This window comes from Peromyscus leucopus, chromosome 11 (assembly GCF_004664715.2).
Source record: "Peromyscus leucopus breed LL Stock chromosome 11, UCI_PerLeu_2.1, whole genome shotgun sequence".
Taxonomy (NCBI): domain Eukaryota; kingdom Metazoa; phylum Chordata; class Mammalia; order Rodentia; family Cricetidae; genus Peromyscus; species Peromyscus leucopus.
In genome coordinates this window covers 49,861,103-49,880,488 of record NC_051072.1, presented here as the reverse complement: position 1 = coordinate 49,880,488, position 19,386 = coordinate 49,861,103, and the positions used below count along the sequence as shown (strand labels likewise).

Here is a 19,386-nt window from a genome sequence, read left to right as displayed (position 1 = left end):
ATAATTCAACTTGGTAAGAAAATATTTGTCAAAATGTTACTAATAAGAAGCTAGTTTCACGTTGTCTTTATTGTATCTACTTAATAATAAATGGCATTTATGAAAAAATATGTAAAAAAAATTCAGTAGTTGTAAATGTACCTCTAAATTAAGCATGATTTACTTATTATTACAATTATTATTTATAGTACAGTAATTGAATTTAGAATATAAAATACATGTATCTAATAAAATGTTGTTAAAATATTAAGACAGTATCTAAAGCAAAATATTATAAACTTACCAATAATCTAAATTTAACAAAATTTTGAAAATCAAATGTTCAATTACACTACTTTTTAAAAAGTCAATAGGCAAAATATAAAATCTGGCACTTACTGGACTGTGTCTCTAGCAGTGCATGGAAAGAAAGAGAAAGACAGTGTTCAGTATAGGATTCAATTCTCTTCAAAATTAATAATTTCGCTCTTCCTTCTAAATACTACTTAAAATATATACATCTTAAAACGCATGCTTAGGAGGAGAAATTATGCAAGTTAACCAAATGGGCAACAAAACATACGCAAAGCTATCTTCTTTTCAAATCTAACATTCACTATTAAAATTTTCTTTTACTATTTACTTTCTGGGTATGAATTTAATACATATTCATTAAAAAAAGACAGATGAGACACAAAAACTTTTAAAAATACCTATGACCTCAACTGCTCATACAGAGGTTTGTAACATTTTAATACATATCCATCCCTTTATTGCTTACTCGTATTTTAATTAGTTATGCCGTTATACAATACAAACTGTCAATGTTTCACAGTTCTCTACTTCACATATATAGTAAGTCTCTTTATAACTACATAATAGTCAATGTTAAAATAGTAATGATATCATAAAACCTCACTTTAGAAATCTTTGAGGTATGCCCTTGAGAATTTAATTCTAGAACCTTTTTCCCCCATCAAAAATGCTTTTCTCCTCTCCTCCCCTTCCTGTGTCACTGGTTATCACACCAAGGGCATAGTGCTTGCTTAGCAGATGCTCTATCCATATAGTTGGATACCCAAGAATATGAGTACACGTGTAAGAGAAAAACACTTTCACCTCCAAAACAAATGTGTATAGAGACTACTATATGTAGTATAGAATGTATAATTAGGCCAGGTGTGGTGGCACAGGTCTTTAATATTACAGTCAGGAGGCAGACACAAGCAGATCTCAGTGAATTCAAGGCCAGCCTGGTCTACAAAGCATATACCAGGTCAGCCTGTCTCAAAAATAATAAATTAAGATTTAAAAAATAAATTAAAACACACATACAAATTAGGTAACATAAAATAGAGAACTTCATTATTAAGAAAACTAGCTTTTAAATAAGCATATATATACTTCTCATTCTAAGACATGACTTTCCCTTCCTGTAATACTTCTGAATTAATAATATGATATCAGTGGATTACTGTAGTATTTTTTACTTTATCACTACTGTGTATGATGTATGTGTGTATGAATGCAGGCACACATGTGGATGGAAACTAGAAGACAATTTCTGGAAGTCAGTTCACTCTGAGAACTAATTTGGGCTCACATAGCAAGTGCTCTTAACAGCTGAGGCATCTCAATGGCTACATCATTATTTTAGTTCTTCCCCAAACTCAAATGTTACGGTGAAAGACACAAAAATAAAAATGCAAAGAAGAGCTAAGCATGTCACTTGGTGGTAGAGTTTGCACAGCATAAGAAAGGGCCGGGACTCAAGGTGCGGAGAAGAGCAAAGACTGCAGTTAACCTTTAAGGTGATTCTCATGACATCTTTTTACAGTAGACTTGAAAACACGAGAGTAAAATCTTTAAAATTACATGAGAAAGGGCTGGAGGGATGGCTCAGAGGTTAAGAGCACTGGCTGCTCTTCCAGAGGTCCTGAGTTCAATTCCCAGCAACTACATGATGGCTCACAACCATCTATAATGGGATCTGGTGCCCTCTTCTGGCCTGCAGGCAGAACACTACATACATAATAAATAAATCTTTAAAAAAAATTACATGAGAAAAATATTAACTTTGTCAGTTCACAATCTTTTGCCAGAGAGACAATGCAGTGTTAATAAAATATAATAAAGAAAGTTCTACATTTTTTCACTTTTTAAAAAAAGATCAATTTATTTATTTTTTTTACATGCATTGGTGTTTTGTCTACACGTATATTTGTGTGAGGGGGCCAGATCTCCTGGAACTAGAGTTAAAGGCACTTGTGCATTGCCATGTGGTTGCTGGGAATTGAACCTGGGTCCTCTGGAAGAGCAACCAGTACTCTTAAACCCAGAGCCACCCCCCAGCCCACACATTTTCACTTTCTTAAAAATATTTTCAAGACGACAACTAAGTCAAATCAATGACCTCATTTGTCTATGTAGACATTATAAACTAAGCTGGAGAGATGGCTCAACAGTTGGATGCACTGGGTGCTTTTCCAGAGGACCCAGATTCAGGTCCCAGCACCCACGTGGCGGCTCACAACTGTCTGACTCCCCTCTGCTTTCCTTGGACCTTCACACACACAGCACACAGACATATGTGCAAGCAAATAGTCACACACTGAACAGCTTTGGGCAATAAAAAGTGTGGGGGAGGGGGAGTTGGGGATTCAGCTCAGTGATACAGCACTTGCCTAGCAAGCACAAAGCCTGGGTTCAGAGCTCAGCTCTAGGAGGGTAGGAGGGGGACCGGACACACGCACCCCATGGGACAACAAAATAAAACTCACATACATAAAATTAAAATCAAACAAATCCTTTTTAAAAAGCACAAAACAGCCAGGTAATGGTGGCGCACGCCTTTAATCCCAGAACTAAGGAGGCAGAGGCAGGTGCATCTCTGGGTTCAAGGGCAGCCTGGTCTACAAAGAGAGTTCCAGGACAGCTAGGACTACACAGAGAATCCTGTCTCAAAATAATTTCCCAACCAATGTACTTAGCTGTTGCTCACTGTTTTAGTTTTTGGATTTTTTTTCTTTTCTTTTCTTTTTTTTTTTTTACTTATTTACTATTCTTCAAATTAACCATGGTGCAGTATCTCAGCAGGTTAAAAAAAACAAGTACCTGCCACACACACAAGCATGACAACATGAACCCATGTAAACATAAAGTGAGAGAACAGAGTGCACGAAACTGTCCTGACTGCCACACATACCCTATGGCACATGTGCTCACTCCCTCTACACACATCACACACATACACAAGTACACAGTAACAAAATATTTTAAAAATCCACCAGTTGTAGGCAGATGAGGTAAAATAAAAAGGTTTCAATGTACAGGGCAAACTGGCTTCTGTTCAGATACTTACAGAAACTGCTGGGGACAGTGTTATATTCCCTATGGACACTTTCAGTTCATCCAAGGAAGCCATTGTGTGGTGCAGGTTATTTGGGTGCACAGGCTTGATCTCTATCCGGTACCTCTTTGGTTCTTCATCTTCCGAGTCAGAATCACTGGATGAGTAGAAGTGGTTCTCTTTGGTATGTGGGTCTGAGTTAAAGAATGCAGTTTCTAACTGATCTTGAATAGCTGGTTTTCCATACATGTACAAGAAGAAGAGAGCCTTCTAAGAGTAAGATATATGCACAGGAATAAAACTATAGCTTTAATTAACAAAACATGGAAAACAAAGAAGTCATATTTCAGCTAATTAAAAATAAAAAACGCCTTAAGCAATATGCTAACTTTAGAGCTATACATATATCAACACAATCCACTAAGAATACCCAGATCATAAAAGGATATCATTCTGATTTGCTTCTGGTTTAATACTATAACCTTCGTCATCTACATCAGGAATATTCTAGGAAAAAAAAAAATTGTAAAGAGTTAATATAATGACAACACCAATATTCAGGCACTAAAGATTAACAAACAATTATAGTCTAAAATACTACTATGAGCCAGGTGGGAGGCAGAGGCAGGTGGATCTCTGTGAGTTCCAGGACAGAGAGCGCTACACAGTCAAACACTTTCTTGAAAAATGAATGAATGAATAGAAGGAAGGAGGGAGGGAGGGAGAGAGGGAGGAAGAGAGAGAGGGAGCGAGGGAAGGAGGGAGAGAGGGAACTAAATCATTTTAGCAAATACAAAGTGATTACCAAAATTATTAACACTGTGGAAAATTACATCTCTTTAGTTATTAATTAGCTTCAAGTCATATTCCATGCCTCAAAAATCTGAAGAAGACCCTGCAACATGCAATGGGAGAGTCACAACTCTCATCATTTCAGGGCAAGAAACTGACAAGGTGGGGTACAAGAGATGGTTCAGTGGTTAAGAGCATGATCTTTGCTAGAGGACCCCAATTTGGTTCCCAACATCCACATTGGGTAGCTTACAACTTCCTCTAACTCCAACTCAAGAGGATCTGATACCTCAGCCTCTACATCTGAGGGCACCTGCATATACACACATGTGTTCCCCCCATAGATATATGCACACACACATAATTTTAAAAATGAATCTTTAAAAAAAGAGAGTCAGGCTGGGCGGTGGCGCACGCCTTTAATCCCAGCACTTGGGAGGCAGAGGCAGGCGGATCTCTGTGAGTTCGAGGCCAGCCTGGTCTCCAAAGCGAGTTCCAGGAAAGGCGCAAAGCTACACAGAGAAACCCTGTCTTGAAAAACCAAAAAAAAAAAAAAAAAAGAGAGAGAGTCAAGGTGAAAACTCATTCAGAATGTTCAAGATCTACATTTCTGTTAAAATCAGGAATAAGTAACTTTTAAAAACCTATGGCCAGACTATATATTTTCTCAATGCTGTAGGAAGCTATATGGAAATACAAGATTCAGTATCTCTTTAAAGTAGATTAAAGTCCTGGCTAGCCAATGAACTAAGATAGTGAATCAATATTTAAAAAAAAAAAAAAAAATTAAAAAAAAATCACCATGTGCATCCAGAGGAGAGAAAACAAAACCCAGTGAATCTAAGTCTGATCAAGAGTACAGAACTAAGTACCAATTTATACAACACAGCCAAGTGAAAGAATCCACTATTCGAATGCAGACAGCACAATCCAGGCTACAGGAAACAACAAAATACTCAGTCTCTTCAATAACTAACTAGAAAGCTAAATAGAGAGATGGTGGAGGGGAGATGGGATTGCTCATGAAGACAGACTAGACACCCCAACAAACTCAAACAAATTGTAATGAAGCATTAGAAGATAAGAATGAAACTATACCACTCGGGAGGCAGAGCCAGGAGGATCTCTGTGAGTTCGAGGCCAGCCTGGGCTACCAAGTGAGCTCCAGGAAAGGCGCAAAGCTACACAGAGAAACCCTGTCTCGAAAAACCAAAAAAAAAAAAAAAAAAAAAAAAAAAAAAAAAAAAAAAAGAATGAAACTATACATAGGCTGAAAAGCCATTTTCTAGGAGGCTGCTTCTGGATCTATCTGCAGATAATAACTATGAAATGTGATGAAAATATATAAAAAACTATCTGAAGGCAGTGAAGAGTAGCTCAGGACAACCACTAAAAAGCTCTAAATGATACATCTGAAATTTCAAAACAATTTTAAAAAGACTTGCACTCCTAAGTTTACTGCAGTGCTATTTCCAATAGGCAGAAATGGAAATAACCACGGGGCCCATCAGCAGATGGGTGAGTAAATAAAATACAATACACAGACACAGTGGAGCATCATTCAGCCACAAGCTAAAAAAACAATGACTCTTATCATGTGCACCTACATGGAACAGGCTGAAGGAAATTCTGTTAAATGATTTAGCAGATATAGAAAGACAAATATTTCATAGTCTACAGAGCGAGATCCAGGAAAGGTACAAAGCTACACAGAGAAACCCTGTTATTGAAAAACAAAACAAAACAAAACAAAAGGTATGAGGATTATGCCAATGATTCTGATCTGATCTTAGACACTGTAAACACATACTAAAAATATCAAGCGATGTCTTAAGTGTGTATGATTATTTTATCAACTAAAAACAACATATTTCAAAAAATTTTAATGAAATATATTGTTTTTAATTGATAAGTGAAAAAACACTTTTCCACTACAATTAATTAAAGATATTGGCAGAACAAATGAAAGATACTTGATTCAACTACATGGTGTCTATAAAAAGGTCAACTAAAATATGAATAGGTTGAAAGAAAGGAATAGAAAAAATACAATACACAAAAATAAGAAAGGCTGAAGTGACTATCTTAATATTAGATTTCAGAAATAAAATTACAAATCATAAAGAATAATCGTCTATTCAAAAACCTGTATCTATTCTTCACAGAAAGTTTATTTCTAACAGCAAAAAAACAAGAAAAAACAAAATATTATATAAATATTATATATTAATAAATAATATATAATAATATTTCAGCAGCAGAAAGAAATGAATTTATCATGCCTACAACAACCTGGACGAACCTCCTGAGAATTGGCTAGAGTGAAAGCCAATCTGCAAAGGTTACTATGTAGTCCCCTTTCTGTAACTGTACTCGTTTGATTGTTTTTTAAAAAGGCATGAGGTTGAAGAAATGGGCCAGTGGTTAAGAGCATCTCCTGCTCTTCCAGAGGACCCGGGTTTGGTGTGCAATGGCTCACTACCATCTGCAGCTCCAGCTCCAGGAGGGCATCAGAAGCCCTCTTCTGACATCTGCAGACATCCACACACAGGGCCAACACAGACAAGTACACACATATTAAACAACAACAACAAACTGAGTCAGGTACTTAAGTTTTTCAAATGCTGGAACTACTCAGAATGTTAATATTAATAAAAACATACAGATTACACTACATATCTTCATTCAACCCATGGTTTCTATGCTAGGGCTTTCACTATTGGAATTAAGTATTTTGTCAATAACAATATGAAGAACAGAAGAGATGACTTCAATATTTTAAAAATATAGTTGTGGTAGTAGTGGTTTCTTAAAAACAAAAAAACAAAACACTGTGGTCAGGCATGGAAGCACACACCTTTGATCCCGGCACCCAGGCAGGAGATCTCTGAGTTCAAGGCCAGCCTGGACTACAGAGTGAGTTTCAGGACAGCCAGGGCTATGTACAAAGATCCTGTCTCAAATAAATAAAATAACATAAAATAAAATAAATAGAAGGTAAGGCCATGAATAGCTTGTACGTAAATAACAATAACTGGCCATAAACAAAATGAAGCAACAAAAAAAAAAGCATCCTTTCCTGCTAATCAGGGCAATCATTCTGCCCAAAGTAACCAAACACAGTTACTTTTTGACATGTCTTATTTCTGAAAATCATCCTTTTTCGATGTTTTATTTTTGAAACAGCAATCACTTAAGAGATCGCACTTAGTTTTACTAAGTTCTTTCTATATGGACAGATGCAGATATAGATCAACCTAATTCTTAATAAAATCTGCCTATATAAATAATTTATCTAACCAGTTCTTATTTGATGAATATTTTGGTGCTCTAGTATTCTGCTAATGTTTTCTTAATAAAAAGTCTGAAAAGCAAAAACGAGTATCTTTCCCCCTTTTCAGTTTCTACACATGCATGTACCTCAATCAAGAGGATATGTGTATATACTATAGATAGATACAGATTTTATGTGAATATAGTCACAATAGTAAACAGAGAATAAAGTTATTAGCTTAAAAATAATGTGTAATTCTTATTTGGGGAGATAGTGCCAAATTATCCAGAAAACAGATTGCTCCAATTTACATTAATGCCTATGTAGTGGCATGTGTGTATCAACATTTCTGCCAATATTGAGACTTCCGTATGTCTGTTTCATTTTGCATCATCTCTAAGTATATTCATTATGGTTATTCACTACTTATATTTCTCTTGAAGAAAATTGCTTGTTTCTATCTTATATCCTTTCTTGCTAACCAACTGCTTAATTACCAAACTGACTTATATAAAATTATCAAAGTTCCTTTGTTGCTGGTATCGTTTAATATGCACTGCTGGGGCTGGAGAGACGGCTCAGAGGTTAAGAGCACTGACTGCTCTTCCAGAGGTCCTGAGTTCAATTCCCAGCACCCACATGGTGGCTCACAACCATCTATAATAACTTCTACAGTCAAATTTACCAATCTCTTCTTCTATGGCATTAGAACATCATGTTCTCTTTAGCCTTTTCCTAAAGCCCTGATAATTATATGTAAAGTCTAAAATTGAATAATGATCATTATGTCACTTAGCTGAAAGAATTAAAAAGTTAGAATACACACACACACACACACTACTTAAAATAGTAAAGAGCCTAATTAAAATTTGCAACCATCGAATGCTATATTTTCAAAATAAATACATGATGAGAGCTATAGTAAATACCAAACACATCTGCTAACTTCATTAATCAGTTAAGCTTCTCTGATGACTTTTCACTTAATTTTCACACAGATTTTCAAAAGATTTGTTTATCAGTTTTATTTGTGTGTGTGTGTGTGTGTGTGTGTGTGTGTGTGTGTGTGTGTGTGTGCATGAGTTTATGTGTACCATGTGTGTGCAGATGGAAGAGGAGGCCTGAGGGCATTGGATACCCTAGAACTGGAGTTACAGACAGTTGTGAGTTGCCAGAAGTGGGAGCTAGGAACCAAATTCTGGTCCTCTGCAAGAGCAGTACATGCTCTGAAATACTGAGCCATCTCTCCAGCCTCAGTTTTCAAATTAAGTTATTAATAAACCACAACTTCTTACTTGAAAGCTGAAATAGAAAATAAAAATACTAGTTTATCTAAATTACATAAGACCATGTTTTTTTCAAAATACTTTCACTTCTTTATTTGTTGCTATTGTTGTTATTTATTTGTTAAGATTAAAATGTTTCAAAGCAAAAAAAGAAAAAGAAAAAGAAAAAGAAAAACAAAAGAAACCAAAACAAACAACCCAGAATATTCAAACTCCTACCCTAGTCACCATAATCTGTTTACACATTACTTACATCATTTGGTAAATCTATTCTTGCACTAGACCCACTGGGAACTCAATTTATTATCTACTTTAATTATTTATAAAAATCACATTTAACCAAGAAATAGAAAAACAAAAACAAAAAACCAGGAAAAGGGTAACCATAGTTGTTGTTGCTATAGTTTCTAAAATGATGTCTTAAATGAAAACCAAATACATGAACAGGTGAAACTATCTTTCATCCCAGCACTTGGGAGGCAGAGGTAGGCAGATCTCTGAGTTTGAGGCCAGCCTGGTCTACAGAGTGAGTTCCAGGACAGCCAGGGCTCCTATGCAGAGAAACCTTGTCTAAAAAGGGGAAAAAAAAAAAAAAAAAAAGGACTACCTTTAAAAAAAAAAACTAAAATAATAAATGTTTCTCACTTTTTTAAAGATTTATTTATTATATATACAACATTCTGCCTCCAAGTACGCCTGCATGCCAGAAAAGGGCGCCAGATCTCATTATAGATGACTGTGAGCCACCATGTGGTTGCTGGGAATTGAACTCGGAACCTCTGGAAGAACAGCCAGTGCTCTTAAACTCTGAGCCATCTCTCCAGCTCCCAAGGTTTCTAATTTTTAAGGAATGCAGATTTTTTAAATCTCTCATTTCCCAAGAACACTTTACTGATATGGTGCCACTCTAATTTTAAAAGTAAAATTATACATTTCTCAAAGACAGTGAGAAGTATTTTCAATTTAACAGAAAAGTATACTGCAATGTAAAACTGGGATACACCTTTAAAATTATTTTAGCAGCAAATTATTACATGGTATTTTTCTTTAAAGACAGGTTTAAAAAAGTCAAATACGATTTTTTTCTAATGAAAATACCTACTTTAAATTGCCTGTAATAAAATTAAAATTACTTACAAGTGAATCTGCATCAGGACATTCACTGTTTAAAAAAAAAACAAAAAACAAAAAAGATGAAGCATTACACAATTCAATTATTAGAACTATCTGCTAATTATATCATATTTAGAATACCTATCTTGGTATTTAAATATAGCTTTTGTTTGAATTCTGCAAAAATATTTTGAGAAACCAAGTCATGAAGATTAAAATAATATTAATTTAACTTAAAATTCAAAAGTGGACCTTCTCACCTCAAAAATAACTAAAACCATGAACAGCTCCCACATAATCTAAAATGCTTGTGGCTGGCTGTACTTGTCTCCCAGGAACGCATTCATCAGCGTGATCAGCGAAGCTGTCTCTTCTACAGGGCTTTCTAGCAGTGCTTACATTTTTAAACTTTACTGGGGACAGCGGGGGTTCACAGGACAATCTGCAGGACTGGCTTCTGTTTTTCTACATGCGGGTCCTAAGCACATCAGCTTTTGTCTACAATGTCTTCTAATTGTAAGGTAGTAAGTCTTTTAATGCTATGAACTAAAACCAGAAAAACTGACAAATCTAGTCATTCAGAAGGGTTCTTCTTCTTCTTCTTCTTCTTCTTCTTCTTCTTCTTCTTCTTCTTCTTCTTCTTCTTCTTCTTCTTCTTCTTCCTCTTCCTCTTCCTCTTCTTCTTCCAGTTTAGACATATACTTTGAATATTTTCAAAAAGACCTTTTTTTTTTTTTTTCAAAAGCAAACCATTCTTAATGACTTAGAAACAATGAAAAGGATTTGGGTAATATTTAAAATACTTACACAGACTCTGCATCCTTTTCCTTTTTAATTATTCCAGGCAAAGCAAACGTCTTTCTTTTCCTTGGTTTTATGCCTTTAACATAAATGTACATTGTAAAAGAAATGTCTGTTCTTTTAAGGATATAAAACACAAAAACTCAAGACAAATTTTTTCGCAACAAGCAAATTTTGGATGAAAGAAATAAAAGTATTTTCAGGAGTGGTGGTATACACCTGTTATCTTAGCACTCTAGAAGCTGAGGCAGAAGGGTTTTAAGTTTGTTACCAGCCCAGGATACATGACAAAACTCTTTTCCCCAAAAATCCTAATAAACTAATGAATGGAGAATCAATGAATGAGCAAAGAACCAACATAAAAAAAATCAATTAGTAAAGCCTACAACTTATATCATTCAGAGTCTGTTTCAACTTTTATGTAATACAGTATGGTTCATTAAAGGATTATAGAATATTCACTTAAAGAAATTCTCTTTTCTTCTGGTAAATATTCCCTTGTAACTTCAGTTAAATGAGCATATGAAGATATATTAAAACTAAAAAAAAAAATTTGCACATGCCTTTAATCCCAGCACTTGGGAGGCAGAGGCAGGTGGAGCTCTGTGAGTTCAAGGCTAGCCTGGTCTACAGAGTGAGTTCCAGGACAACAAGGATATTACACAGAAGGGGGGGGGGAGGTATATAATTCACTGCATGTATTTTCAAAAGTATTACCTTGGGCTATGGGTATGTCTCACTAGTAGAATACAAGTAAGGCCTGGGTTCAGCATCCAAGAGCATTAAATATATATATTTGAACACTGTGCCAGCATCAATGGATAGCAGCAGTCCCTTTCTATCTGCTCACCAAGCAGAAGACACTAGTTCCCATAGAGTCAGTAGATTACAAGTAGTCAACTTACCTTCCACTGCACTAGCAGGGTCACACTCTTCAAATTCAATAAGACCTGGGTGGGAGAAGAAAAAACTTGCTTCAAAATATAATTACCAGACAAACTGTTTTAACTTTGAAACTTCAATTTGAAATATTTAATTACGTATTTATTAATGCTATGTGTGCCTATCTGAAGTGTGAGTGCGGGCACACACGTGGAAGTCGGGGTTCTTTCTACTTCGCTGAGCAAGGGTCTCCGCGTATCTGCTGTACTTTGTACTCCAGGCTGGCTTGAGAGCACGCTGATGCACACCACTGCACAGGCTTTCTTACATGGGTTCCAGGGACAGAACTGAGGCTATCAGGCTTGAGCTGCAGATGCTTCTAGCTGCTGAGCCATCTCACCAGCCTGACGAGACATCCTCTATGAGTCTGATAGCATCCCATCATGCTATCACGTGCTCCAGTGCTTGTTAGAGTAACCAAGTACTGGGCTGTTCCTGTACAGGTGTGTGTGAAAGAGTGAGAGAACTGCGGGTACCTGCAGAGGTCAGAAGAACTGGTTCTTCTACTCTGCTTCCAAGGATCAAACTAGGTTGCCAGGCTTGTACAATAATATTTTTACCTGCTGAGCCATCTCACTGGGCCTCGGTAACAATGTTTTTAAATATTTATTTTTCTTTTGTGTGAGTACCTGCATGTGTGGATATATACCACACCACGTCTGGTACCAGAGAAAGCCAGAAGAGGGTGTCAGATCCCCCTCAGTAATAATTCTTAATTAAATAATCCTAACTGGGAAAAAAGAAAAAAAAAACCAAAAAAGTAAAGGCTAGAAAAATGGTTCAACATGTAAAGATGCTTGCCACCAAGCCTGACCACCTGTGTTTGATCCCTAGGAACCACAAGGTTGGTAGAAATCAGAGAGAGAGAGAGAGAGAGAGAGAGAGAGAGAGAGAGAGAGAGAGAGGGGAGAACTGACTTCTGTAAGTTTTTCTGTGACCTCCACAAGTTTACCCTGGGGTGCACACCCCCACCAGACACACACATAGATGAATGTGAATTAAAAATTAAAAACTGAGACTGCTCCACTATACAATCATTACTGACAACTCTTTCTAGGTTATCCCACAGAGCACAGGCAGTTTCTGCTTTTCAGCACCCTGCAACATAGTTAGTGGAGAAAACAAGCACTAAGAGGCAGGGGCTGATCCCTGCCTGTGCTCATGGGAAAGCAGAAGAAAGCAGAAACAGCACTGGAGGACAAGCTTGGCACCTCATCTGTCCCACTCTTTAGTCTATCAACTCCTGGAGTTACGCTTAGCAAATACTAGGTCTTCAGTTGCATAAATAATTACATCCTCATTAAGTGGTCACCTTAGGATCAAAAATCCAGATCTCTAATTGTATTAGAAGGCCAAGATATTTTAAGTGCAGTTTACAGGCAATGGAAAGATTTTTGTTTGTTTGAGGCAGGGTTTTAACTATGTAGCTCTAGCTGAGCTGAAACTCACTATGTAGACCAGGCTGGCCTTGAACTCAAGAGATTGACCTGCTTCTGCTTACCAAATGATGGGATTTATTTATTATTTGTGCATTAAAGGTGCACACCACCACACCTCACCTAATGGAAATATTTTTAATGTGAAAAGTACGTTCATACACATAACCTGGCAAAGTGGTCTGAAAGAAAAATTAATTAAGTGCTACTAAGAGGGATAGATATACTGCAGAACAAGAAACAATAAGGTAAACTCAGACAGAAAGTAATTAAAATAGCCCTAAAATGACAGAACTGCAGACTAGCTTTACATGTCATAGAATAAGGAATGTTTCATACATGAAGTAACAAATGGTTTAGGTGACAGTAAAAGAAACAAAAGGCTTGAATTATTCTCCTTCCAGCATACTCCAGTTAAACATCACACTAAAAGTCATCTCTCCCTAGAGCATCATGTCATTTAGAATACTTAGGGTTATAAAAGTCCAGCATACTTTATGAAATACTTAATTTATGAGTAACAATTGACATAGCCTTCATTATTCAGAAATTTATGGGCTGGAGAGATGGCTCAGAGGTTAAGAGCACTGGCTGCTCTTCTAGATGTCTTGAGTTCAGTTCCCGACAACCACATGGTGGCTCACAACCATCTATAATGAGATCTGGTGCCCTCTTCTGGCGTGCAGGCATACATGCAGGCAGAACACAGTATACATAATAAATAAATAAAATAAATCTTAAAAAAAAAAGAACTTTATAAATAGTGACTGACTTAAAGAGACAATAACAGGTTTCCTTCCTTGTTCTTCTGAGATGTTACACTTAACTATGTGCTAACTGATGACCAGAGTTCTTGTTGGTGACTTAATACAAAATATTTCTCTAAAAACATAGACTAAATGTTCCCTCTCCCTAATTTTTTTGATTCTTGTTTCTCTTCAAATCAGATGGCCACTGCTTCTGCTTATTACCAGAATAACTAAAATAGTCCACAAAAGGAGCTGATAAAGTCCTAACCAACTAATTACCAGTATCTTCATATCTACATCATTATTCTGTAACACATGACTAAGAACGGTTTATCACTTATACTCAAAAGAGCCTTAAAAGGTCAAAAAATTTAAGGAGATTATGTAAACCCACACTACAGATCTGGAAGTGGGCAATCACTTAGAATCTTTTAGAGATCTGCTAACATTACAATGAGATGAAAACAGACAGGACGATAATAAAGGTAAGGAACTAACACATGCACATCACACAATCAGCAGCTCTTTTGGCCTATAAATTACAGAGTGATGTCGGTCTCGGCGTCACCAGTCCACATGTTACTGGCTTCCTTAAGTATTAGGAGAGCCTGAGAAAATACAGTGATATGTCACATAGCTAAGGAAAAGTTGACTCAAACAAGGTAACCAGAGATGTGGTCACTCATAAATCCCCCACCACTATCCAACCCCTCATTTTACTCAGTAACTATGGAGGAATCTCTAAGGTACCAGCGGATTCGAGACCCAGGGAAGAAAGACACAACAAAACATCACCACCAAACGAATCAAACTGCGCAGATGCAATGTGCAGAGAAAAAGTCTCTAACTGGATGTTTTTATGCAAGAAAATAACAAAGGCATCCTTTAAAAGTAAAATCAATTACTTCCTCACAAACTTTGACTAGACATATTATAGATATCTTGATCAATTTCCCCCTTTATCTTTTATACATACACAACCCAAAATCAATTCAAAATAAGATAGTGTCCAGTGAAATTATACGAAATGACATTTTTGCAATATAAAATATGAAACCATAGAATATATACAAATGTTTATACTAAGCACCATCCACATATACTTTTCCATTAAAAATAGAAATGCCAAGAGTTCCGAGCATAATGCAATAGACGCCTCATAAAAAATTAAATCATGCACAGATTTTCCTGTTGCAAATGGCATGTATTCCTTCACACAGCTGGCTTTGTGTGCCTGGCTCGGTGCCAGCTGCCAGCTCAGCTGGGTGTCACTGCAGTCTGACCCCCCCAGCAAGTCACTGGTGTCACTGCAGTCTGACCCCCCAGCAGCGTGTCACTGGTGTCACTGCAGTCTGACACACACACCCAGCAGCGTGTCACTGCAGTCCGACCCCCCCCCCCCCCCCGAGCAGCATGTCACTGCAGTCTGCGGGGGGGGGGGGGGGGGGGGGGGGGCGTTGCATGTCACTTCAGAGCTGTTTCACGAGAGGAGAGCTTATCCAGCCCCTCCCTCGGATGCCCTTCACTACTCTTTAATCATAAGACAGTACTACAGCCAGAGTCAGAGTCTTAATTACTAGTTTGCTACAAATGGAATCTCAACTGCTTTAGACTCAATTAATTCTGTATGAAGATAAGTAACTGCTCTTAGCACTTGGTTTGTGCATGGTCACAGGGCAATTTAGTTCACATAAAGGAAAACCATTGCTTCTGTCTCTTGATGTTCTCATCACACATTTTCTAAAAAACGCCACTGCAATTCCACTTACAAGAGAACACTCCCAAAAGGTGAGTAATTCAAAGCAAAATATCTTAAATATGAGGTTTCAGTAGAAAGTAGAAATGAATTGTTTCTACAAAAAGCCATCGACCTAATGAATTCACCCAAACTAATTTGGATCAGAACTTTGGTATTAATCTTGAATCACCAAAATGTCTTGTTGAATGAGGTTGAATAACAAGTATGTGGTATATTTAACTAACAGTTCACACTGTCCTGGTATTTAATGCTAAATCTGAAGCCATCAACAGCAAATTCACAACTGTCACATTAAAAACTGCCTTAAGGGGGGCTGGAGAGAAGCTCAGAAGATCATCTAATGATCTTGCACAGACCTGGGTTCAGTTCCTACCACCCTTGTGGTGGCTTACAACCACCTGTTATTCCAATTCCAGTACATCTGATTGCATATAAAATAAAATAAATATTAAGGTTCTTCCATAAAAAATAAAATTATGCACCTATGAAACATGTACATGAAGGTTTACAGCAGTGTGTTGCTAATAGTAAAAAAGTTAAAACAACTCAAATAGCTATCAAATACTGGAGAAAAATAAAATGTGGCTTATTCATACAATAGAGTATTATTAAGACATAAAAATGAATGAGAAACTGACAGATTAAATGACTTTGGTGAACCTTCATAATTTCATTTGTAGATCTTCCCATTTCTAATTTATAAATACATTTGGGGTTATAAATTATAAATGTACTGCCTCCTGTCAACATTGTATACTTCTATTTGATGATTTCTGTGTCAAACATTATATGGAAATGTTTCCAAGTATTTTCTGTATTAACTGTGAATGAATAGAACAAAATAAATTGCCTGTGATGGAAAAAAATAAATAAAAAAAAAAAATTAAAAAAAAAAAAAACTGACTCAAAACTCAGTATATCATAGCTATCCAAATCAAGTACAATTCTACAAATTCCCAACTAAAGAACACCTGATTCAAATTAGTTCAAATTAGAGCCAAGGCAAAACACACAGTACCTGCAACCACACACTCTAAGGAAGTCTAGTGAAGGAGAGGGAGAGAGAGGGAGAGAGGGAGGGAGGGAGGGAGGGAGGGGGGGGGAGAGAGAGAGAGAGAGAGAGAGAGAGAGAGAGAGAGAGAGAGTTAGTTTTATGTGCACGCACTGGGTAGGAAGAACAGAGAGGTACCTAACACTCATCTTCAAGCTTGTTCCTTGGCTTGCCAGATGCCTGAGATAGGTAAGCTAACAGTAGACGAGCATCAGACTCAAGCCTGCGGGTGTACCCCTCCTCTGGGACTCAAGTTCTAGTTCTAGCACTTGGTTTTTAGCTAGGTAGTAACTTACTGTGAATGTAGGATGATCATTTATATTACTTATGAAAGGGGAATGCTTAGGAATGCCTTATACAGATTTTTCTCTACATATATTCATCCAGTTTTTTCTTTTTCTCTTTTGCTAAACCATTTGAAAACTTATAGATATCAAGTATATCTATTTCAGTAAAGGTCCTGTGGAAATAATTTCTTTAATTAGGTAGTTTTAAATCTCATCTAGCCATCAGAAAATACTACTACAACATTTCCCACCCAATGATCTAAAGTTATGACCACCTGGAGGACTTGTCGATCCACATGTCTAGGTTACAACCGCAGAGAATCCTTGTCAAGTCCGGGGTTGCATTTAAGAGTCTGCATTTTAATGGTTCAAGAATCACACTAGAGAACACTAGTTATAACTAGAATAGTTCTAGAGGACACTGGGGTTGTTATTGTTCATTAAGTCTAGACAAGGCTTCCCCGGCTATCCTGTATAAAAACTACCCAGGGGCCATATTAAAATACATATTCTGATTTGATTGGATAGGGTTGTGATTTTGTTTTGTTTGTTTTAGAGACAGAACTCACTCTGCAGACCAAACTGACCTCAAACTCAGAGATCTGCCTGCCTCTGCCTCCTGAGATGGAACTAAAGGCCTGCACCACCACTGCCAGGCCAGTGATTCTGTATTTTTAACAAGCATTCATCTGATTTAATGCTACAGTTTCTTAACAATCAATGAAAGCTAAATGAGCTGAGGAGCATTAATTAAAATATAATGATTTTTAAAAATAGTCCCCAAATTAGATAAATAAAAACGGAATTTCTAAGGTGACAGGCACATTTATAATAAAAAAAATTATTCTTATAATCTTAATTTAAATATCCTTAATAATTAACAAAGTTCTGTGTCTTTTTCTTCATTTTATTTATTTGTTTGTTTATTTATTTTTGCCATTCACTTATTTTCTTTGAAGTACCCAAAGAGTTAAATTTTTGTTTGTTGTTTTGGCTGTTAAAGTTATGTATTTTGGACCAGACATGGAGGCACATGCCTGTAAGCCCAACATTTAGAGGCAGGGACAGGCATATCTCTTGAGTTTGAGGCCAGTCTGGGCTGCATACAGTAAAAGCCTATCTCAAAAATTAAGTAACTAATGAAAAGTAGAAATATAGAGCTGTGGTGGTACAGGCCTTTAATCCCAACACTCCAGACACAGAAGTAGACGGAACTCTGAGTGGAAGGCCAGCCTGGTGAGCAAGGAAAACCGCAGGCCAGGGAGGGCTATATAATGAGACCTTGTCTCAAAATAAAATGAAAATTAGAAATAATAATGGCTAGTGAATGGCCAGCAGGTAAAGGGGCTTGCTGTCAAGCCTGACAACTTAGTCAGATCCCCAGGACCACATGACAGAAGCAGAGAATCAGCTCTATCCACACACTTTCAATACCTGTATGGACTCCCGCAACTCATTTTCTTCTTTGGGTTACAATGCAATCTAGTCATTACTTATTACTTGCTCGAGTCATCCTCGCTATGACCATTGGGAGCTTTTCTGGAAGTTTGGTTTTTCAAGACAGGACTTCTCTACACAGTCCTGGCTGTCCTGGAACTCACTCTATTATTGCAGGAATCTTAAAAGTTCTTATTAATAAAATCAAACCCGAGCCGAGTTATTAGGGTCCATGCTGGTAGATCAGAGAGATAGAACAAGCCACAGCTATCTCACCTCGCCGGATCCTCAGCTGGTCTTGTCTCCTCAGACTGGAGGCCTCTGAGTCCTCATCCGGAATGGGTCTCAGCTGAATTACTGCTCAAAAGCCTGAATGCTTAACCAGCCAAAATCTTCTAGCCAAATGCTTCTAGTTTCTGGTCCTCACGCCTTATATATCTTTCTACTTTCTACCACCACTCCCTGGGATTAAAGGCTGGCTTTCTGGGATTAAAGGCGTGTCACCATGCTTGGCTGTTTCCAATGTGGCCTTGAACTCACAGAGATCCAGAGGGATTTCTATCTCTGGAATGCTAGGATTAAAGGTGTGAGTGCCACCATTTTCTAGCATTTGTATCTAGTGGCTGTCTGTTCTCTGACCCCAGATAAATTTATTAGAATACACAATATTTTGGAGAACACAATACCATCACATCTCCTCTCTTTTTGTCTAAAATTAAAAAAAGCTTATAACTAATACAAGAAAAAACTATCTTCAATAAGTATATGCAATATACAGTCAAGATTACATTAACAATGTCTAGTCCATTAACATTTGACAGATCCAGACAAAAAACTCCATTATATATATTAACAATGTCCAGTCCAGTAACATCTGATAATCTCAGACCAAAAAATTTTCATTACTTATCTTATTTAAAACAAGTAGTTCCTTTTTAAAAGTAGATTCCATAATCTCCCATTTTGTCTTATCATATCCATATTCTCTTTTTTCTTTTCATAATACATTCAGTAGTCTACCTTTTGTCATTTTTATATCTTCCCCTTTTTCTTCAGTGTAGATTCAATGATCTACCTATTTATCCTATTATTTCTTTATCTTTTTTCTCAGAGTAGATTCGATGATCTATC

General features: G+C 36.8%; 1 protein-coding gene across 1 annotated transcript in view; it reads right to left on the bottom strand.

Moving 5' to 3' along the window:
- Fcho2 (FCH and mu domain containing endocytic adaptor 2) overlaps positions 1 to 19,386 on the bottom strand; it is a 106,009-nt gene that overhangs the window by 33,894 nt on the left and 52,729 nt on the right. Inside the window, 6 exon segments of the mRNA XM_037209479.1 lie at positions 379 to 390; positions 3,341 to 3,516; positions 3,778 to 3,835; positions 9,818 to 9,842; positions 10,601 to 10,673; positions 11,500 to 11,544. Of these exon segments, the coding sequence (XP_037065374.1) occupies positions 379 to 390; positions 3,341 to 3,516; positions 3,778 to 3,835; positions 9,818 to 9,842; positions 10,601 to 10,673; positions 11,500 to 11,544 (389 nt within the window).